Source organism: Apteryx mantelli, chromosome 2 (assembly GCF_036417845.1).
Source record: "Apteryx mantelli isolate bAptMan1 chromosome 2, bAptMan1.hap1, whole genome shotgun sequence".
NCBI lineage: Eukaryota > Metazoa > Chordata > Aves > Apterygiformes > Apterygidae > Apteryx > Apteryx mantelli.
In genome coordinates, this window is record NC_089979.1 from 29,722,351 (window position 1) to 29,746,996 (window position 24,646).

At 36.3% G+C, this 24,646-nt stretch overlaps 1 protein-coding gene across 2 annotated transcripts in view; it reads right to left on the reverse strand.

The window, feature by feature from the left end:
• ANGPT1 (angiopoietin 1) overlaps positions 1-24,646 on the reverse strand; it is a 258,402-nt gene that overhangs the window by 72,273 nt on the left and 161,483 nt on the right. For both annotated transcript variants that reach the window (XM_067290417.1, XM_067290416.1), the window contains 3 exons: positions 19,978-20,133; positions 16,731-16,852; positions 8,160-8,392 (listed from right to left, as the gene is read on the reverse strand). In XM_067290417.1, the coding sequence (XP_067146518.1) occupies positions 8,160-8,392; positions 16,731-16,852; positions 19,978-20,133 (511 nt within the window). The remainder of the gene's footprint in view (positions 1-8,159; positions 8,393-16,730; positions 16,853-19,977; positions 20,134-24,646) is intronic.

Here is a 24,646-nt window from a genome sequence, read left to right on the forward strand (position 1 = left end):
CCATAAAAATGAGGGTGGGTGATGGATTTCAGTATTACCAATCAAGAATTGTAATATAAAAAATATATATGTAGTTAAGTTATTCATTCTTCAGTACTAATAAATATTGACCTCTTGCTGTCATGACCATCAAGGTAACAGGGATAAAAATAGGTGGACCCCAGCTTGTCTTTTGAAGAGTTTAACTATCTTCCTACTGACAGAAGTTTTAAATACTGTACATTTCAGTTAACTTATTTCAATACTATATCTCTAGTAAACCACAGTCTGATTTGATTTTAACTAATATACTTGGTTGTATTTTATTATACATCATAACTTGAAAATTAAGTTATCCTTGTCCGAGAAAGGTATGAAAATGTTTTTATTTTAAACCATTACGATTTGGAATTAATGTTGCTACTTTTTTAGTCTTGGAAAACAAGAACATGAGATTCATCTGTCCTAATATAGATGCTGAACATATAAACATCAGCACTAACCTTGTCACTTTTGTGCCTTTGTTGACTCTGGAGGTAGTTTAGGTCAGATCTACACATTTGACATGTAAGTGTTAGGTGAGTCAGGCAAGACTAAGCCCCCAAATTTCCTACTTATCTTTGAGTACCTCTGAAAAATGCATATGAACACAGTAAGCCTCCAAAGGAAACAGGGACCTATAGCATCTGAGCAGAATAGCCAAGAAACACAAAATAAAATCAGTTCTGATGCATGAGATTTACTGAGCACCTACTCAGCTGCAGAGAGAGTACCTGCCTCCAGCACAGCCCTTTCCACCTAGGGGGGCCACTGCCTCCACAGGGCTCTGCTTCGCAGGACAAGGGGACCCCTCTTCAGTGACACTAAATGCAAAATTAAGATTCAGGTTTTGCCCAGCTTTCAGAATACAGATACAGGCAGAAAAAAAAGTGGAATGCATCTTTGTAATACTGACAAGTGCTTTGTGAATGGTGGGTGGAAAAATCCTGTATGTTGTTTTTTGATAGTGATCTTCTATTGCTTTTTAAATAAAAGGTATTTCTTTTATTGCGTTAAAATGCTTTTTTTTTTTGCTTTTTTTTTTTTTTAATAAAATGCAATTATTTGCCCACAGGATATCTAAAGCAGAAGAAAGTAGAGAGAAACTGAGCAGATGGATGTTTCCTATATCCTCAGACACGCATATTGTCAACCTTAGCTGAAGCAATTTGCTTTGACATTTTTGGGGATCAATGTTGGGCCTAATGACAGAATAAGGTAAGTGTGGAATGTAAGACAGCTTCAATGCATTAAATGAAGTTCTGTTCAAAACTCTAGTGCAATCACTCCAACTTTGCCAAGTCAATTTAATTATGTGTTCTTAATTTATTCTTAATTAGGATTATGAAAAATAAATTTTATAAGAAGTTTTGGAATTCATAGGTGAAAAGTTTCGTGTTTTGTTACTACACTGCAGCATGTTATAAAACATCGATAATAAAAATGGAACTACAGCTATAAGAAAGAAAATATCTGTCAGTTTATTCAGACATTCTTTTCTTATAACTGTGTTTCACCACACTTTTGATCCACCTCAGACCTATAGTTCACAGTCGAAGTCGGTCAGAAACTTCTGTGTATCTAGCAAAAAATCTTATTTTGCTTGTTTCTATGTTTCAGAAGAAAAATAATGAAGTGACTGTCATGCCATACTCTAGTTTCCTGCCTCACTAGTCAGGTCTCATCAGGCTGAAGGAGGAAAAAAAAATAAAATAAAATAAAATATACATAATAGTGTTAAGGATGAAGTATGAAAAGAGATTGTTAGGGAAATGGTGCCAGACAGAAAAGAAATGCTATCATCTTAAAATATATCTCAGATGGATACAAATTCTTCTCTCTGCACAGAAGAATGACCAAGAACCATATCATATGGCTTGACTCTTATTCTACACTGCTGTCTAAAATGTATTAAATGTCCTAGTTACTGTACTCAAGTATATGCCAAATCAACATAATATAGAAAATTTGTCTTGCTGAGCAAGTCCAAATATTAAGATTTAAAATTACCTTTCAGAACACCTGAATCTGATAATCTGATATTCTATCCTGGGACTCTTTAAAAAAAAAAAAAAATCCCAGTCAGAAGTACTGACTTGTATTATCTAATCCGCCTTTGAAGTCTTTCTAATCAAGTAGGCCAGCATCTCTGCTGGGGTAATTCCACTAATGTCAATGGACTTGCCCCTGTGTCTGTAACGCACAGGTCACTTCTTTGAAGTTGTAGTTCTTTTCTCACTCTCTTTGCTTCAGTATAAAGCTTCAGTATAAAGCTTAACATCATAACAACTGTGGTCTAAGAAATAGAATAGACCACTTACAGTTCAGTGTCCTGAATAATGAATTGTTATGCCTTTTAAAAGCATATATTCAATTAAAAAAAAGGTTTTGATACATTTAATTTTCCTGCATAATTTGCTAAAGTATGAAAACTACCCATAACTCTGGTAGCTATCCGTAACTTTTCAGAAATGTCAGAGCCACTAACAGAGTTATTTACTTCATGAACTCAGTAGGCACTTCCAGGGAGGTAAATTCCTAGCATATATGTGTATTATTTTGAGAATTAAGCCTAGCTTCTTGTCAGCATTCCAGAGGAAGCTAATGTTTCATTTCTGTCCTACTAGGAGATCACAAAACCAGACATTAACAACAACTTTCTCTACTGTTCCATTAGTCCTCTGAAGTATACAACTTTAGACCAAACATTTTAACAAGCTATATTATTATGCAGTCTGACAGACAACATGAAAAAACAAACAAACAAATAAACAAACAGCAAAAAAGAATAACCATATGGATAAAGATATATTCCCACTGAATTTTCACATTCCCTTAGGCTGTGGGTAGTACTTGGGCAGCTAACCTAAGTTATGAAAACTAGTGTTAACACAGTAGACACTCTAGATCAATTTTCTTCTACAGGACAAAGAAAAGGACAAAATTTCCTTTGAAAAGAGCTGTGACTTTTCACTGGGCACATTCTGTGACATTTGGTTTTAAACATAATTTCCCACTGGATCGATATGATATCTGAATTATTTGGTTTGGACTTGTGTGTACTTCTTTGATGATGACATTATCTGTTGCTCAACACTGTTTATAGTGTACTCCTAGTAATTTTTTTTGAAGGACATGGATCATATTTGTATGTCCCTCTACTTACAGTACACATCCTTTTATAAGTAATATTTCTGATGTGGAAGTTTAGAAAGTCTGTCAATAATATGATTTACTGTGTTGCAGATATATTATTCTTTGTCAGTGGCAGGAATGCATTTAAGTCAACTTAAATTTTGCATTTTTCATATTTTGAAATAGCTATAATGATAACGAGAAGAACACTTTTATTGGAGTTCTTAAAATTTCAGATCTGAACACTCAATCCCAAGCATAATATTTGCATCCTGGGAATTTTAGTCTCAGAACAGGAATAAAAAGGAGAAGCCAAGACTACCTCTGTTTCCATTCAAACTCTCAAGATCAAAAAATTATTAATCCTTAGTCAAATCTTCAAAGTAGTATGAGAAGTGAGCAGTTTTAATAAAAAGATATTCATGAAATCTTTGATAATCTATACAAAGAACTGCTATGATCTCTATCCACACTTTCTTATCTTCTACAGGTGAAGGACTTTTACAGTCCTAGAGATACTTGTGCAATATCTATGCTGTGATTAAGTGAGCCTTCACCTCAAAGTTTCTATTTCTTTAGTCTCCTGTTTTGGAAAAAAAGACTCAGACATTTATCGATAGCTGAATTTGGAAATTACTTAATCTGTAAAAAGTTCCTTTAGATTTCCACAATGTTGAACAAACTTTTCAATTGGAAGGCTAGTGTCTGAAAGCCTTGGTTTTTTAGAAATTATTATTTTAGAAATTTATTGGCAGCTCCTGCAAAGATTGTTGCACCTGCCTAAAAATATATATAAACAATGTGACAAGTCTATTTAGCCATAGACACAGGCCAAAATGGAGACATGTTGGTCCCCATGGTATCCTGCATATATTTGAACTTTCTGCAAGATCACAAGCTCTACAGAGTGTCTATTTTTAGGGAATAAATTTAACTGAAAACCTAGAATAGCTCACTTGGGGACAGAGAGGTGTGTGGTATTTTGGAAATCAAACTCGCCACCAATTGCAAGTTTTACATGTGGCCCCTATCTCAAAATCAGTCTGTAGCAGAAGCAGATATCTGAAAACCCCAGGTATTTGATATTACTGAAACTAAAAGTGGGATCTGGACTTTGTATTTAGGTCCATCTATACTAAAAAAAAGAAAAAAAAAAAAGTATCCTCTGTGTAGCTTTTCACTTTTTCTCTCCTTTTCACTTTTTCTCTCCTCCTCATTTTCCCTTACGTCCTTCAGAAATTCTCCTAACGTTATCTAGCCATCATGGAAGTACCAAAGTAGATTATATTGTAAGCTTGTCATCCAGTAATAAGCATTATGTCAGCTAACCTTCTCAGATTGTAAAGCTAAACCAAAGTAGTTTCTCTTCAACCCTGTATCTCCACACTGCTCAGGCTAAATTCATCACAGACTCCCACAGCAGGCAGACTTCCAAAAGCATCCCAATTTATTTAAGTTAATCTAAAAATAAATCTTCTGATACTATTTGTCATTACTGGAAGAAGTTTATCTCATGTTTTGTAATCAAAGAACAATGATTTTCACCAGCTTAGTTTCAGATGAAGTCATTCAGTTGTATCACTAGTTAAAAAAAAAAAAAAAAAAAGTTTAAAAATTAGTTCAGGTTCCCTTGGCAAAGTCTGAATCCTATGACTTATGCAAAGGAGAACACCATTTTGCTATCTGTGACTTATCTTGGGGAAGATTTTCAGATTTCTTGATGTTGATAAATATACATGCTCACATTTAATTTATGGTTAAAAAAATCCAAGGCACTTACAGACATTCTCAAAAAACCATAGGGTTTAGCCATAGTCTCTCAGCTCCTGTTTTCATCCTTGGGCGGTGTCTCATTTTTGATAATCTGACCTTCTAGACACAATGCCTTGCTTAGGTCATGCTTCCTTTCAAAGATGATTGTCATCAAACTGAAGTTTTTAAGGGTACCCATCTTTTTCTAGCTCTTAGACTTTCCAACATTTCAAAAATCCTTCTCAATCCATCTCAATATTACCTAGGAACTCCTACTTACTTAATCAAGTACTATATTAGTGGAAAATCTCTCTCAATGTTATTGGCTTGTCCTTTTCTTTCGACCACTAGTTATTTTGTATGCTTCTATAACACCATCCAACATACCTTCTTTCTCACCTGAATAGAGAGACTACGTTTTCTTTCTTCATATGAAAGTCATTCCAGGCGTCTACTTCCATTGTCCTATTCTATTCTGGACTACTTTGATTTCTGCTACATGCCCTATGAAATTAGATTACCAAGATTTGACACAGCATAAGACAGAAGAAATGTCATTGAATTATGTATCACATTTTGTTATTCTCTGTCTTGCAATAAACACCAATTCTCCCAGTTTATTTTATGTTTCAAACATAAGCACACACATAAATATTTGTGCTAGACTATCTAAACTACATTTTTTGTGTGTTAATTTAGAGCGGTTTCAATTGTACTTCCCAGCACGTACACTTTTCCATCTTCAACATATATTTGCACAGACTAAAGTTGGAAGCAGGTTTTGGTAAGACCAAATGCTTTAGTATTCAGCTTTCACTAGAGTGGCCTTGCACTACAGGATAATATTGCTATTTTAACTTAATCTGCCTGGCCCCTTTTTCAACTGTGAAACTACTTACCAAAAATGTTGGTCAGGTAGTCTTAAACAGGCAGCAACTGGAAGCATTTTTGCAATTATTTCTCTTTAAATATTATCAGTCGAAAAGGGATCCAAGGAGAATTCTGAACATGTTAATATGCAGAAGAACTGGAGTCAAAAATCAAGTGTTTGAGTTGGACTACTAAATTTATATTTAGGTATTTAACTGTGATGAACATTTTTTGTTTTCACAATTCATCAGAAGTAAAAACAGTGCTGAAAAATCAGGTTTCCGGGCACCTGAATTTGGATCCAGGAGCCCAAACTTAAACTCCCACTTTTCACATATGCACTGAAAGTTTTTATAAGAAGCAGCTGATGAATGAACCCAAGTTTAGGAAAAAAAAAATTTTTTTCTTTGAATCAAATTCAAGATGATTATAAAATCTGTTTTTAACCTCAAAAAGAACTTGTAGTATATCTTTGTATGAGAGTAATATATCTATCATATTGATATTAATTTTAAAATGCTCCTGAGCTCTATTAGAACACCCTGCACAAAACTTAGCCAGGTTTCTTTGCCAAAAGGCCATAAAACATATTAGAGGATTTGCATTGCTTCACAATATTTCTCTATTGGTATGAGAACAGTCTACTATGAAGGATGTTATTTAATTCAAAATGCTGGGGAGCTGCATAACAGAATAAGCAGAAGGAAACACTTAGAACAGACATGAGAAAAAAAAAAGTGGGCTATCAACGAGGGCCGGAGTATGCAACACTTCCAAATGAAGAGAAGGAATCCTGGTCACTGGAGCAATTCAGATTTAAGCCACACAAGTTGTATGGGAATGTATAGTAGAGAACAAGCCCACACTGCCTTGAGATGGTTAGTTTGATCTAATATATCCTTCTGCCTCTTAAACCTAATATTAAATAATGATATAGGTGATGAGGGTTTTTTTTTAAATTATTATTATTAAAAAAAAAATCATTTAGGGCACTTACAGCTCTAGAATTACAGTGAGCAAATGTGCTGGGCTCTTCAGATTGCCAGTATTAATCGCGCGTGGCCCTCTCATCTGCACTTCCATACTCACTGAATAAGTAGCATAACATGCACATCTACGGTTTCTCTCAGTTTACCCTGTAGCCTTACTCAGAAGGGTTTTTCATGACATCTTCCCAGATGTATCACACTTTTGTCAACCTCATTTCTGATTTTCCCTAATGGTATTTTTAACTCTCTATGAGCCATACCAAACACAGCTGTTAAACCTGTTTTTCTTAGCTGCAATTTTTAACATATGCTTTTTCTGTTATATCCCTACATCTCTTTTTCCCCTCCTCTATGCTGAATGACTTTGATCCTTTTGGTAGGTACTCATTTGTCCTTTTCAGTGTCCCATTTCCATGCCTCAGAGTGGTTGCCATACACCATTTGTCTCCCCCAACCAGTCCTGATGAGTGGAATTTCTTTCTGAGACATTCTGCAGTGTCGTTAGCATTTGAAAGATAATACTCCATCTAAATTTCTTTCTCAAAATCTTCAAGAAACATGTTTACTAACAAGGCAAATTTCAGGAGAAGGGCTTTTGAAATTGTGTGTATACATATATAAAACATTTTTAAAATCTATTAATGTGCAGATAGCTATGACTCTCTTGACTTTCCTTACATAGTTTATTAATTGTCCTAGATGTTTTGTCCACCCCTTCTTCAAAGAAATATAATTTCTATATTCTCTAGGTAGTGTCCTAACATACCCTGAAAACAAATAAACAAACAAAATCCAGCAAGGTAGAAGAGAGAAAATTGATCCCCTGTTATAAATAAAAACTGATTTAAGAGATGAGTCATCTCACTTAACCTTAGATGGCTACAGCACCATAAATGCCTACATCTGAACTCATTACTTTATAACCCACATACATGTATAAAATGCCAGGTTACTTTTGTTCATTTAGTGCCCAGTTTTCTCCACTGATTGTAAAGGAAGTCTAAAGTAACTCAGAGACAGACATCTTTAAAATAAACGTCCACATTTGGTCAGATTACTCCCAACAGAAGGGGACAGAAGCTCAGAGGAATAAGTTAGCATTGCTAGTTTGAAGCCAATGGCATTGTAACAGCCTACATCAGCTAAGGTCATGGTACAACACCAAAATACTATTAAAGTCAAAAACCTTCAAATATGACTGTTGGTAAAAGAGTCAGTCTTAGCACCGTCTGAACCTTGCTTTGATTCCTCAGTTCAACAGCTCCTTTATCCTCAATTATAATGTACTTTCTTTTTTGGAATAGGTTCCTCAAATTCTGCCTCTCCAAAAATACAGCACCTACATCAGAAGGAATTTACTACTTCTTTCAATGTTTTATAATGCTGCTTTCTTACCTCCTTCCTTGGAACAGAGGCTGATTAGAGTATGAACTGTATCCATCAATTCAAGCTGCTGTTTCTGCAGGACACTGCTGTTGCTTGTTGCCTTGTTTAATTGCTTCTCTAGTTCCTGGATTATGTAGCTTTGGCGAGTTACCAAGCTTTGCAGGTTCTCTTTTTCCTCTTTCAAAGTGTCTAGTTCCTCTTTATGCCTTTCTTCCATTTCTAATATTTTCTGCTCAAGTAAACTAAAACAAAGGAAAACAATTAGTGGGTATTATTTCATGTCAACATATTTACTAATACAGAAGACAGAGGTATTTTATTTTTCACCATAGAATTCAGTACATAAACGATGTACTCTAAAAACGTCAAAATGGTCATATGCACTACTTCAGTCAATTTATGCACTCTATCAAGTAGCCAAATGTAACTAATCTCCAAGGCTCCATTTTGTAACATTTGCGTGATGCAGTGCTTAAACTGCATGGAAGTACATATCTAATAGTTACACCCATCCAAGCACATGAGCATATGGGCAGCAATGCACTTGCATAAAACAAGTTTATGCAGACAAGCCTAAGGTAGAACAGGACATTGAAGAGAACATCACTGGTAGTACAGATGGGTCAATATGATAAGGGACAAAAATCAGAGTGTTAAATTAAAGAGGAGTTTGTGAAGGGCCTTACAACTGAAGGAAGAAGGTAAGCATTAGGAACTATGCAATACCATCTAGGGATCTAGATAAAAATCACAATAAAAATACCATTTAATTTGGTCTGTGAAGCTGGGAAAGCAGCTGTGCACCAGGTGAGTGGTATCTGCTTTCATATTAAGAATAGTACTGTTTCTCCAAAAGATAAACCAGAAGTCTGCATTTTTAAGGTAGGACCTATTGCTTCCCTTGAATCCATATAGATCTTCTCTCCCCCTTTTTCTAGTTCCACAAAAGGACCCTCAGACAAAAAAATATTGAGCATCATAGTATGATAGACCTGCTTTCACTATTGTTATGAATAATTTTATACATTTATGTAAACACTTTCTCCTGACTAATATGCTTTTCCTAGCACCATCTCTATCCCGAGTTGGACATGTACAATTTACAAGGATCAAAGGCACGTTAGATTATATCTAGAAGATTAGAGGAGTTGTAGACACAAAGGACAGCTAATATATGTCACCACTGAACAAGAAGTTTTTTCAGGCCAGTGCTTTGATGCTGTGGTGTGAGTTTAGCAGAAAGATTTTAATATTATTAGATAAAGAAATGAATTCATACCCTCTGCTACCTTCTGTTCAGTAATTCTACTGTATATGCCAGAATAGGTGCTTGTCATGCCCAAAAACTAATGGGTGGTTACAAACTTGCCAACAAACCTCTTTCCCTCCAAGTCAGTCTTAGATTTTATTTATTTTCACTCTCCTGCCACCTTTGTTTTCACTTCTGGATAATAGATCAGTGGCAAAATGCCTGCATAATTTCAGGTCATTTAACCTAACTGAAGAATATAATAAAATCCATATGGAGTTGTTTCTACTAGATATCACAGAGACTTAATATGAGCTGTTACAAATGATAACAATGCAAAGATTAAATTTAGGTCCTGGATTTGCTGCACAAGCTAGAGTAATATAAAACTTTTTTTTTTTTTTTAAATAGGTAAACCGAACAGCAAATCACTTTTTCTGAAACATTATAAATGTGGGAGTTGCAGAGACAGAAGAAAATATACTCTGCAAGATCAACATATCTAATTCTGTTAAAACCAGAAGAATCTGGGTAAGGGAAAAAAAAGAAAAGATGGGAAGGCAGAGCACTTTCTCTTGGGGTCAGTTTCCTTCCCAAATAAAGGGGGAACATGACATCTTATTCTAAAAAACTCATTAATTAGTAACAAAGGCATAACAAGTTTCACTTGACTTAAAACTGATGATAGAAAAATCTCTACTTTGTTTCAAATTTAAATTTATAACTGAGGATAATAAACTGCTTTAACACCTTATCAGACTTGTGGTTGATTTTTTTCATCTCTTGAACTCTTTCATTAAGCATGATACATTTATGCCATAGATCCTTGGACTGATTTTTTATTTATTTATTATTTTCTTTATTATGATCATTATGTGAAAGTCTTTGAGTTGTATTGTGCAGAAGGTCAGACTAATTAATGTTGAACTGGTTGAAAAAGTTCTGATGGAATTATTTTCAGGCATAAAACTGTTCAACAAAATCTAAATATCCTACGGAAATTTTATATGTTCTGTCAACTTTTTCACAAAAATTAATTAAATGTTCATTTTGACCCTAGATTTTAACTTTTCTGATAGACAATCAATTATATCAATGCACTTTGGAAAGGAACAAGGTGGACACTGTGCAATGGCTGGTAGATCTGGTCACATCTCAGTTTGACATCTTACGATCCATTAGAAGTTTTGTATATTGTCAATGTAAGAGAAAGTGCCATTCTTGAAGCCAGAATATTGCTTTACTGTGAAGCGGCAAGTAAAGACCAAAGAAGTTCCCTGCATCTTCATCCACATCACAGTGCAGAACAGATGGTGCTCTAATTTTATAACATCCTATCTACATGTCCACAGCTGAATGATTTTATGTTAAAGAGTGAGCCTTGGACAGCCCCAATACATGCATTGCATTGTTTGTTTCCCACTATACTCTTAAGACCACAGTAAATGAACCCATGGTGATGACAGTCTTATTTGGGGTAACACTGGCCACGTCAAGCAAGAAGGAAGAAGCTGACAATGTTTAGAGCCTCCCTGTTTGGCTTCTACATAGACAGACAGCAAGCAGATGTCTTATGGCTTTAGCAATAATACATCCTAATGTTTATGAGTGTTGTGTCAACCACATGTGGTGGAAAGATGAGGGTATAAGAGCACTTGGTTACTTTACAGTTTTCTATGTAGATTAAAAGTCTTGTTATTATAAACTGCAAAACTAAGCTATTTTAAGGAATGGCTATGCATTTCTGCAATGATCTTTCAACAAATATACAACTCTCAAACCTACAACAGATAAGAATAAGTCATGAAGATAGGACCACTCCTTGTACTCCTGGGAGAAATCCGTAACAACTGCATTTCATTTTGTTTTGCTAAGAAACAATGAGAAATTTTTGTTCAAAGCTTGAACCAAGCAAAAGTGAAAACTTCACATATGGTAGGCACTTCTGCACGGGCCTGTTCCTGAAGGACGATACCCTTAAATAGCATGAGATAAGCCACTCATATGGAAATCCTGGCCACACTGGAGTCAAAGGTCATATGTACTGTGTTTATAGCTCATTTAGACAAATTTATATATATATATATATATATATAAATAAATCTCACCTCCTTTTCCTAGGGAAAATTTTCCAGTTTGACTTTGAAACCAGTTACAGAGATATTTAGACATTTTTAGTGGTTGTTGGATCACTCTGTTCTCTTTCTTTTCCCCTCAAACAATTTCCAAGAACCAAGCACCATGAAGAAACAATTTTACTGAATGTTTGGTAAAGGCATTTTATCAAATCTTTAAAGAGGCACTATCAAGATGGGCTTAAAATGAAAATATTTCTCCTAGCTTTCATAAATTACCACTGCCAAAATAAGAAGTTATACAAAACAAAAGGAAGGCTGTCTCCATACTAATTAATCAAGCAATCTGTGAGTGTTGAGTGAAATTGTTATATAATACAACTTTATAACAATTTTCAGCAAAATGGCATGGTCATGATGTAATGACTGGCTGGTTTTTTTACTGCAAGTTTACTGTATAATTTTCCTATATATTTGAAAATGTTGCTGATCTAGACAGATGAAGCAGTCAAGGAAACTAAAATGTGCACAATAAAAATAAATCTCCATTCGCTATAAACAACATTATATATATATATACACACACACACTGAAAATGTGTGTGCATTTATATAATTGCAGCCTTCAGTTTAGAGGACAGTCAGGCATTCTGGGAACAGAATGAAGTTGTGAAAAAATAAATGTTATCGTTAACATGGATAAATATTGGTATTATCCATTTGGTATAATCCTTTGGAGTTCTTGTTTAGAAGACATTTACACTTAAAAAAAAACAACACACCACACACTTCATTTTCTTAACCAGTAACCTTACCTCTCTGTCTAGCCTACTGACCTTGGTGAGGCCAGGAATCTATTTTCAACCAGAAGTGTTAAGTTTGTCAGGATGTAAGCCAGTGGGGCACCTCAGTGTGACTGTGCTGTGCACAGCCCATTCGGAAAAAGCCCTCCGATAACACGGGAGAGGGTAGAAGGCCAGTACAGAAGTCAGGGAACAACTTCCAGAGAAAGCTGCTGTCATTTTGAAAGGTGATGAAGTAGAACATGTAGAAAGCACTTTTGCAGCTCTCTGGGGAGAAAGGAAAGTTTGATTTGGACAATCTCCCTTATAAGGTATGTAGTTTATTCACTAATCCGTTCCAGACAGTGGAAGTTTAAGGGTTTTTTTTTTAATCTCTGCTTCCAGAGGTCTCTGTTTAGACTGTTAGGAAAAGGCTATAGACCAGATCTTAGAGATGGACTTCCTTCACATTAAAAAGAATCTTAAAAAAAGAATCTAGACTTATTAAAAATACAGATAAAATCATTTACTTTGTTGACCTGTTCAATAAATAAAGACAGGCAATGTCACACAAGGAAAAAAAGTCTTTGGCCATATATATGTGTTTCTCTTGTATTATGTATGTATGGGAAGACAAACAGGTAGAGGATTTAAAGGCTTGTTTTTGTGTGCAAAACCAGTATTCTCTCATTGAGACAGCTGCTTTGTAGTTTCTTTTACAAGAGTGAAACTTCCTCTGTATTGTCATGTGCTGACTGCTCAAACTTAAGTAGGTGGTCTGAATGATTTAAGGAGGTGTCCTCATATTTCTTAAGGCCAATAAAGTTCTTGGCTTTAAGTCCCCCCCGTCACTTAGCCTCAGTAAGCCTATTTTTTATACCAGTGACAAGACTAGTCATTGAAATCAGAAAGGTGAAGTGAAAAATCTGATTTTTTTCTTTTTGGTATATGCAAAACTTGCATGTAAAACTCTCTTCAGACATGCTTTTTTTCCCCCCTCCCTTTCCCCTTTTTTTCCCACACAGTCAGGCAGAAATTCAAGAGTTATTCCTGAGTCATCTCCTTTCATAGGACATAACAGTTTTTTACTGACCATATTAGCCCAGTTTGATTTTCTGCAAACTCAAGCTGGATTATAAGTTTAAACTTTACTTCCACTATTTATTGTTGGAAGATGCAGAATTCCAATACATTTATCCTAATTTGTTTGATGAAAAAAATGTTGCTTTCACACTGGCTTATTGAAACAAACAGCACACAATAAGTTAAACGCAGCTGTTACACTCTGAAAAAGGCTCAGAAAGACACTTAAGCAGCAAAATCTTTCAATAATAAATTAAAATAATTTTTAAAAAGCTCTTGTGGGAGAAAAAAATGCCAATAGAGGAAACCACCATTTACAATATAGTGGGTGGGAACCCACAGACTAAATTATTTATGGCATGAGAGCACTCAGTAGAAACAAGATTCTGGGGCAAATGTGACTCTACTTATGTGCCATGGAATATCTTTCACTTCAGTGGGATAAAAAGAAAAAATTTGGCCGCTCTTCCCAGTAGAGGCAGGAAGTAAAGAGTTTAAGGCCAAGAATAGATATATTTCTAGTCTAAAGAGCATGCACTGGTCCCCTGTTGATATGCAGTGGTTATTTTCTTTAAGGATAATATAGAAGTTACTGTACTACATCAACAATGAGTTATTATTACTATTATATTTTGCATTTCTTTCATCCAGAAACTAGTTCTCTGAAAGTAATTAAGATCATGATCATTGTTTTACACAAAGGAAACTGAATCACAGAGAAAGAAATGATCTGCCCATAGTACACCTTCTGTTTTGATTATTTTGGGGATTATAATAGTAATATCAGTTTCCACTGTGGTAGACACCTACTGCAAAAGAAAAACCCTTTTCAAAAAAAGTTTACAGTCTATGTAGGCAGCATAGATAGAAGGAGTTTTCCCTATTTTATTGAAGGGAAAGTGATATACAGACTGATGAAGATCTTTCAGCTGAACATAGCCTAATGGGTAGTCTGTAAGTGCTGTTTAAAGTTAAGCAAGCTAAAAACATTGACATATTCAGAATCCTAATATCTCCTGAGATCACAAAGATTTGTCCTGTAGCGAGCTTGAAATATGCATAATTGATTTCAGGATCAGGACCTAGAAGGCCAGGATTATGCAGTTATTTGTCAGAAGTAGATGATGCTACAAGAGCTGATGCTTCATGTTTTAGTGTAATCGTAACGCTACCCTCTCTCTAGCTTTCTAACTCCCAAGGAAAGAGTTAGTAACCTAACCTGGAAAGCGTATGCCAGGTTTTTGCTTCATTACAAAATGAAACTCCTTGTAGTTTTTCTGTTTATCCATGTATAGCCATGCTTCTGAGAGAAACAGTACGGTATAGAATGTTGCTTTTTAACATTCTCCCTTTTTTCCTAAAGACCAATCCAGACCATTTTGTCATGTCACAGACCATTGCATCATAACGTAAGTCAAGTCAAAGGTCAGTTTAAGTCAAATTTATTTACTGACATGCAGGCTTTACACCCTGACACATTGCTAAGATAAATAAATAAATAAAGATTATTAAGTACACAAGACATCACATAAATGGCTCAGTCTCTTGAACACTGTCAATAAATTTTTGTGGGTAGCCCGATTGTAGCAGATAAAAATGCAAGTATTTACTTATTTGAAAGAAAAAATAATGTTTGGGTTAATCCCAAATTGAAATAGGTATGTAAAACATGCAGAATGAACTTCCTCCTGGACATGCCTACTCTGTCCAACAGCTACAGGGATAGCCTGCACATGCAGGTTAGATGAATTGCTTGACTTCCAGATAACTGAAGTCAGTGTTAATCCCACAGTAACCTATCCATATTTCCAATTGGTCAAGGGAAATCTGTGGAGATCAAGAGTTTTCAGTGTGATCCAACTTCTCCAGAACAACATTTGGTGGAATTACTGGTTGTAGACAGTTGTTAGATTAAATAAATTGTTAGTTCTCCTAACCAGTAGCCCTGATGGTAAATTATTTGACTAGCTTTGCAATTTAATACCAATTAACAAACACATTTCCTTGGAATGACATTTTCTGTTCTCTATCATTATCTAGCTTTTTGGCCTTCTTTCTTCAGTAGATTCTTGCTTATTGTCTTGTTAGTCCTCTTAGTCCCAGGCCAAAATTTTTCTGACTCAATTGCTGTTTCTTGTGCAGCAGCAGGATTGTGGTACACTTTTCAGCAACCCATCTGATCTCAGTTTAAGGAATAGACTAAACCTTAAATAGAACACTTCAGTAACTACGTCACGTTTAATATGGTACGCCCTATTTCAACATCAAATATAGCAAATACAGGAATTGGAAACCTTAGTTCTAGTCAGACATCTCAAAAGTGTTCTTTCCAGGAGAAAGGAGACAAAGTGAAGCTAGGGGGAAAAGGTGCTCTCTGCCTTCCCTGCTTAAACTGGGCCTTTAGGTAGGCAGGAATATGAGATTTAGGGCTCTAGAAGGGCAACCAAGAAGGAAGACGACTTTATCCCACTTTCTGAGGTACTGGTTTACCAAGTCCAGGAGGTGTTTTCAGGTACTGAGCATCACAGAAGCGCCTCTGTTGCAGATAGGCTCTCAAACCCACGCACAAGACAGGCTCGGACACTTGGTTCTCTGTGGCACTGCTTATTTGGCTGTCTGATGTGTCCTATCCTTCAGTGCACCAGGTGCTGTAAGCCCTGATTGAGGGGCTAATTTATTCCCCAGTCCACGCATCTGGTAGCCTCGTGAACACTGATCCCAGGGCATTCATAGGATCACTAAGGTGCTGTAGCACAGAATGGGACAACATCGAAATTTCTCGATTCTCACTTTGTTGCTTGATAAGTTATTTACTGCTAAACAAAGTTTTTAATTCTTCAACTTCAGCATCAAAACCAAATGTGTATTATTCTCTTATTCTTTAAATGGAGCACAGTTTCAGGTATGCAATATAGAATAAAATGTTATACTGCATTCAAAAAGAGAAATGTATCCTTCTACATGTTACGTCTTTATATCCATTAACATTAGAAAGATGAGCTTCAAAAGATTTTCTGATTTTTATATATTTTAAGTTAGTTGATAATCTCATAATTTATTATTAATATTTGTCTGTTTGAAAATGCTCATACAAGTTATCTTTATGCTTTTCAGTAGCAGGAGCTGAGGAAATATGACTAAGTTGTCATGAAGCAGACTGAGATGTGAAGTTACATTACAAATGAGAAGTGGTAAAAAAAACAATTTGCATTTATCATAGCTGACACAGTGTAAATTCACACCCAAGCTCTTTTAGAAGGTATCTATATTACCTAGACTTTCCACTTACTATATTAGCTTCCTCCATTTCATCAGTAGATTAAAATAACATATGCAGAAAGCACTTTGAGGTGAACAGAAAAAGAGTTTAAGAGACCACTATCCACTCTTACCTATTTTTCTCATGAATCTTGAGGATTTCATGTGTCTGTTGCAGTAACTGTTTTTCTAGCTTGTATGTAGATAGTGAGTTTTCCAGCAGCTGAATTTCAAGTCTGGATGTTTGATTTAGCACCTTAATGACAAATTTAAAAAAAAAAGTTTACAGTATCCTGGTAGTGCTGTTACAACAACAGAAACGTAACACAACCATTCCACTCTGATCTGATGATTCATCCAAAAAAAAAAAAAAAACCCTGATTTCTAAATCCTTTTCTCACCTCAGCTGCTCGGCTGTATCAAATGAACTCAGTTAAGCTACACTGATATGTACCAGCTGATATTCTGGCACCCTATTTGCTCAGAATAATATTAGGCCACTAGAAGAAGGAAAGGTGATTGCTAAACAAGTTTTATTGTAATGGGAAGAACAAGAGGCATGCCTCAAACATGCATTCTTACAGGGCATGCTTAAATCAGAAGGGTGCTAGAGTACTTGCACTGAGGCCAAAGTGTTGCATCTGCTGTTTTGTAAACAGAGCTCCTACTATAGCTTTCCCCTGAGATCTCTCTTTTGCAGTGTTGGCAGAAGCCTGGTGTCTGCTTATGTTATCACTGCTTGCACTCTCACACAAATTTTTAAGATGAAGGCTGTGATCCTTTACGCTGCTTTATGCAGTTGTCTTTGACCTCAGTGGTGCTCTGTATCAATAGCATGAGGCCTTACTCTGCACAATGGACTGAAACAGGCCTTCCAATTAGATGAGAGACAACAGATTCTAATAAAAGTAGTTCAAAAGTGAAAGTAACAGTCAAGAATGCAAACAATTATACTAATTAATGATTATTTATTTTGTTGGTATAGCATCTTTTATTACATAGGGTCCTGGGCAGTGTGTATAAATAGTTTTATAGGTACTTCTGCACACAAAAGCTGAGATGAAATCATTTCTTGAACTGGACATGATGCTTCTTTAACAGAACCTGTCCGGTCCCCTTGGCAATTATCCCTGTCATCACAGGATTATACAGTAATATTTTCTTATACATGCCTAACATGAGAAAGTAAAAATTATGGCACTCAAACTCAATTTACACAATATCTTTTTTTTTTTTTTTTTGAGTTCTTGACACTCATTTAGTGATTTGAGTTGTTCTTTTTTAAGGGAACAGAGTTCAGAAAAGTTGGAATTGACAAGTATGTATCTGTTCTGTTGTTGGAGATGGCTACGTTTGGAAGGGCTAGGAGGCATCACCAGAATTTCAGAGAGATCTAGGAGAAACTGATGGAGGAATTGATGCATGGTTTGCATGGGGTAAGGAGAAAGGAAGGCACGAATAATTTTCCAAAGGATATAGCATGAAGCAGCCTACAAAACATCAATAGCGTTTCAGATGGAGAAGAAAACCTAAAGTGAATCAGTGGGGTTTTGGATGGATAAGGTCTTGGGAGGAGTCAGTGAGATTTTAAAGAGCTGTAGGCTCTGTATTTTCTGTAGTTTTGACTCCTCCTTACTCTGATGTGACACACATGACTCCTCCCTGGTATTCCTACTCCTTACTATAGATATGAGATCCTGGCCTGCCCTTTTCCTCCTTATATCCCACAGACCTTCATCTCTCTGCTATGCTTCCTCCATCACTGCCAACAGCAGCCTCTATTCACTTTCTTGAGCCACCTGCACCACTGTTTTCTGATTGCTAAAGGAGCCAGGAACTACAGGGACTTTCTGCTGAGAGAGGGGAGGCGGGAAATGATGCCGCCGAGCTAGACGAGCTGCTGGGGTGAGCTGGATGGAAGTCAGAGCAAGGACTGCAGCAGGGAAGAGCTCCCACTTGAGTACCCTTTAAATTCTTCAAGAATAGCTGTAGAAGGAGGGAACTATCCATTCCCTTGCACAGTTGCCAGCATTGCCTCCATCTTGAACTGATTCCTCAGGGGGGAAAAGTGAGACAGAGGTAATGCACATTTTGTCCCTTACCTACTTGTGTCAGGGAACGGTGAAAGAGTACATGACACTTTAATCTAAGCAGGTCTTTTGGGGTATAAAGGAAAGTTCCTGTAGCTCCTTTTTCCTTGCTAAGCATATGATACTATGGTCTTCACTTCTTATGTCTGCATTTAAATATTCTGTTGATACTGGATTAAAAGATATTCCCCAACATTTTCATAAATCAATACATCATCTTTTAGAAGTGGTCATTTGAGATCACAACTTTTATTAGTGAATGGTGGTCTATTAATCAAAATGTAGAAAATCAAAGGTGCAGGGTATATGTGTAAGACAGTGTAGCAACAGCTTTTGCCTATCATTTCTAGCTAGACTTAATTAGAGCACCTCTCTATCATAATTGTTATTGTTCCTCAATGTAATGCAATTATGTAATAATTTGGTAATGATATTGTAAATCTGAATGATGTTAGAATAGTCAATATGATCTCTCAGGAAGTACATAGTCTACTAGAACCTACAAAATAAACGAAACACATGAATTCACTTGTTTTAAATGAACAATGAATGCATTTCACCTGGTAAGTAGGTGCATGCTACAAAGATCAAGAGGAAGTCAGCAGTAAGCTGATAAAAGAAGTCAAAAGGCAAAAAGGAATACATATCTCTGTGCAATAAGGACTGAGTCCAGTATGAAATTGTACTTTGTGTTATGACAGTGATAGCCTTATCCTTTGAATCACAGCAATGATTTTCATGCTAGGAATCGTATGGAGATGGTTCTTTAAATTCATGCGATGTTACAGAATTCTGCACACAGAACAAATACATAGTGCTTTACTAAGAAGCTGATGTCTGTCCTGTTCTTTTTGCAGTGTAAAAGCTGCAGAGATACACTACTTTTCAAATAGCTGGAAACTTTTTGCAGAAAATAAACAAACCTTCTTATAATAATAAAGAGGCAAACAATGGTGCAGATCAAAGGCTCTATTTTAGCCTGAAACTCTTTAGCTTGACACTTGTATCATTCACAGTTGGTAGCTGGTCTGTTCATTTGAAATTAAATGCTGCTTTAGTTTCCTGGCCAGTTCAGCCTGCCTTACACACACAGAGCTAAATACACCAATCAAATGAAATCAAAAGAAAAACACATAACAAGGGTCAATTGTCACTGCTGTTGCTACCAATAAGCAGAAAGCTTGTATGTTTCTTGGAGCCAGGGGTTAAAATGCTCTGTATTAGAAAAGAAAGAGGATGGGGAAGGTTCTCTGCAATTAACAGCTTTTAGCAAATCACCCTGGGAACCTACCTGGGTTTCAACATCGGTGAGTTTTCTCGTCTGCTCTGCTGTCTGGCTGAGGAGGCTGGTTCCTATCTCGAGCATGGTGGCTGTGTGGTTCTGCACAGCGTTCTGCTGCAGCTGGGCCATCTCTGATTTCATGTTTTCCACAATGTAGTTCTCAAGCTGTAAAAGAAGAAAGGCTGTAACTTTGGCATTTTAGAGTAAAGCTTAGGCATTCTCATGACATAGGGATGCATAGCTGGGAATCTTGCCAGAAGAGGAAATTTCAACTCTTCTGGGGGATCCCATGTCTCAGCAGACCTTGTGACTGTTGGGGAAGGGACTTGACTATCCAGGTGACCCCTTTCAGTCACCAAGTCCCGATGATTTCCCAAGTTCATAGTCAGATGACAGGAGCTGGATTGTATGTCAAGGATTTGGTGACTATCTGAAGGTAAGGATGTGTGGGTAGCTCCAAAATGGCCCCAAAAAAGAACACAGCTCACCACAGGGAAACTTCAGGTCCTACATGTATATACTAACTTACATGTGAGTCCTTCCTGGAGGAGATCCTACCATTTCCTACCTCACCTGGGTGTTGTTCCTCTCTCGCAGCCATTCAGCAGTATGATTTTTTTACTGGGTTAGATCCCCACAAAGTATTTCACAGACTCAGCAACAAAGGTAGCTTAGTCTAGCTGCACTCAAAAATTATAAAGGACTGGGGACATTGTCATGGGAATAACAGAAGGAAATTAATGATCAGAAATGATCACTATAGAAAGCTGCTTTGCTACCTTGCTTTTATTGTCGTGTTTGGCTTGCATTTACAGTCTGTTGAAAAGAATCTGAATAAGGACCCTCTAAATAAACTGAGTTTCATCATTTATTTTTGCTTTCATCTGTTTTAGTTAACATAGGCTGGGACACTCCCTTCCAGCTACCCAGATCCTGGCCCTGCCACAAGAGGCAGCAAACGCAGTACTAGTCTAGAATATGATGACCTTGTTGCTTGCTTATAAGAGCTTGCTTATTCTGACATCTTACAGAGCACACTTGATGTGCTCCGTAAAGTACTCATACAAAGAAAGGCAGCCCAGAATATGGGCTTCAATACATTTCACTGAAACCAGCTGGAGCCAAGCCAATTTACACCCAGTGACGATTTGCTCCTCAATTTCATTTTGTGGCTGATTGTATTTTTTTATGGGTAGCTGATTCCAGACTTAAGCAACCACTGCTTTACCTAGTAATTCACTTTTAATCAGGTTGGGCCAGCTTCTGCAGCAGTAGCTGTGTTTCATTGTGAAAGGTAAGCTGAACAACTGTACAGTAAGAACCAGATGGAGTTGATTTAAAGACTGAAGAAAGGAGCAGGAGTCAAATATACAATGTGTGATTAATAAGAAAGGCTGCTTTCATCTTATCTATAAACATTCCTGCGCAGATGGGTAACTGCTATAGATCATCTGATGAGCCACATCAGCTGAGCTCAGAAAAAATTTGTTACAAATTTGATCATTTAGATGCACCTCCAACTAGTCTTTAAAATATTTTTGCAGAAAAAGAGCATTGCCACAATGTTAGATATTTTCTGAATAAGACAGGATGGGGGAGAGAGGGCAAGTTGTTTTGGTTTGTTTTCCTCCAGTTTGGAAAGACACTGAATACCCATCCTGGCTGAAAATAAAATAAATGGATGTCCTACAATTTCAGACCACAAAAATGTTTGCCTGAATTGCCAGGTTACCACTCTGGGCTGAATACCTCCAGAGTGGTAAAGAAAGTGGTAAAAGAAAGGTTAATGCTGAATACTCTGAAAAGTCTTAAAATGAGGGTGATTAACAACTAAGAAAAACTTTGTGTATAGCAAGACCATGTCTGCAGTGGATGTCTCCATTTCCCATTTCCAGTGTAAATCTACTGCTTAATTCAAGTTTATTATTGTGAAATAAATGAAATAGATATGAGGCTAGTTCAAGAAAGATTTTGCAGGTCCATCATGTTTCTACACCATGCTTTTATATTCAGAAGTCTTTTGCCTGTATGCCTTTTTCACATCAAATGGTGTATTTTTAGCCACCCTTTGTTCCTTGTTGGCTTTTTAACCAGTACATTTATTTCCACACTATCTCTAGGTGGCAAATAATCCCTATGAGAGAGCTCCAGGAACTGGTTTGTTGTTCTTTTCCATATTCTGGTCCAGAGTTTGGCACACCTATACAAGAAGTTCAAACTTCTCCCCCAGCATTCACCTGCAGATGAAATGCAGGGCTTTCTGAAATTGCCTGGCTTACTGTATTTGGGCCATGTAGTGCATGTGTGCTATTTATGCCTGGGCAAACCCATGCAGAAGCATGGTGGCTATACTTATTAGAAATGAGAACAGTCTGAAAAAAGTAATTATAGTAGAGAGCTTTGAGCTCTCTGCAAGAAGCTTCTATAATATTATAAACTGTAAAATTTTAAGAATGATAGCTCAGGTCAAAAAAGATCAACAGATTGGCTAAAATCATGATATCAAGACTAATGATTTAAGAAATATTAACCTTTAGACTTCACTGAGATTATCTTTTAAGCTCTTCTCCACACTCTAGGTGCTGAAATTTTTGATTTTCATGTAGTGAAATACAAATTTTCAACAAATTAATTTTGCGTACAATGAAAACAGTTATTCTAACACATCAGTGAAGAGAAACAGGGCTAGACATAAATATCAACAGACAAAAAGACACATATTTCTGACTAATTTTTTTTTTTTTTTTTTTAATCCACATGATAGAAAGGATTGCATTTGAAAGATCTAACTGCCTCTGTGGGGAGCTACAGCAGGTTTTGGCTCACAGGAACACAGACAGAGATTAAGGCGTATTGGATAACTTGTACTCTTACTTATCGCAGTCTAGCATGCTCCCCATGATATGCAGTCTTGGGTCATTGCCCTCAGTTACTCACCCCTGAAACAGCCTGTGGTTGAATCCGAGACTGACTCATTACAACAACAGAGCTGATTTTCCTGTTTAAGAATTACTCATTAAATGCTTTTGTAAATATTTGGTGTTCAGTGCACTGCAACAATAGTTTTTGTGAGCACATCTCAGGAGTATCAGGAGCTATTCACTCCAGCAAGGGAAGGTAGAACAGGGACTGAAGCAATGCTCAGGTTTTATTACATTAATTACTTCCTTCCTTCACTCATTTCTTATAGTTTGCTCAGTAGATTTACTGGTTGCAATCCTGACCCTGCTAAAACTAATGACAAAATTCCCATTGATTTCAATAAGTCATGGTTTCACCTATTGTTTTTATTGCAGGAAACCAAATTTACTAGGTTCATTATGGTCAAGCACTGAGTTTTATCCAAAGTCTCCCATTATTTGGAGCCTTTGTACTGAGTTTACTGAACCTTAGACTGAGCTTTCTTTATAATTAGATAAGAGGAATAGCATTTATTTAACAGGTGATAAGAGGATCCTTGCCTGGTGACTTCACAGAAAATAAACGACAGAAACCCAACCACAGAAGTAAATTTAAGAACATTTAGGGTTTTAAGTCTTTTTAAGAACCACTTTATCCTGTAACTAACTTAAATTTAATTTGTCCAGAGATTCTGCATTAAGCAGTAATAAATATATAAAGAATGAAGAAATACTATCTTTTCATATGAATTTACTTTGTGCATTTGGATTTTCAAATACTTATATTACTGTTCCTTTTTACTTAAGTTACTTTGTATTGCAAAAATGAAACAGAATTCTTTTCTACAGCCTTCACCCCCCACCCTTCCAACTATATGGCTTTCTGCAGTGCATTGGTTATGAATTCTGCTGCATCTGCTTTCAGTAAGAATCATTACATTGCACAGGAGTTTTCAGTAATGCAGGATTACCGGTGGGATACATAATAACATTATAAAATTCTCAGAAATAAAACTGTCAGAGGGTTCAGCGTTATTGTTTAATAAACATTCCAGAGGATTATACATTAAAACTATCTAACTTTTTCTGGACAATGTTTATTGAATAATCTTCATAGAAACCACCCAAACACTAACAGAACTATTAAAATGGAAACTGCAACTCAGGGGCTAAGTAAATGATAATAGTTTGTGGCAGATGGCTTATAAATGAAACGAGCTTTTTCTTTTACTTTGATCAAGTGCTGTTGGTCCTATGTAATTATATTGTAAGGACTGCTATGATATCCAGATGACATGAGGCTCTCAAACAGTGTCTTAGCACAAGAATGCAAGTTCAAGTAATGTTAGATTGTTCTCTCCCTCCTGCCATGAACCATACATTGCACAGCACTGAGAGTAACAGGAGGACAACACAACGATCATGTTTATAAGTGCTGCTTTTTCTTGTCTCACTTTGCATACCTGAAGATGTACTAGTAATACTGTACAATAACAACAAAAGAAACTTATTTTCTTTTTTCTCAATTTTTCTGTCCGAGGGATGGCCATACCTACCCACACTGAGAAAGCACCTTGGGAATCAGATTTAAAGGCAACGTCTTAAACATTAAAAGCAATATAATATTACAGATATTGTATTTTATAAATATACAAGCAACCTTAGAGGGAATAAGGTGGAAGAAGTTGAAAAGTATAGAATAACATCGAATTTCTTTGACTGTTGCAGAAGCAGAAGGAGTTAGGCAGGAGTTTTTCATTGAGAAATGTAATCTTATT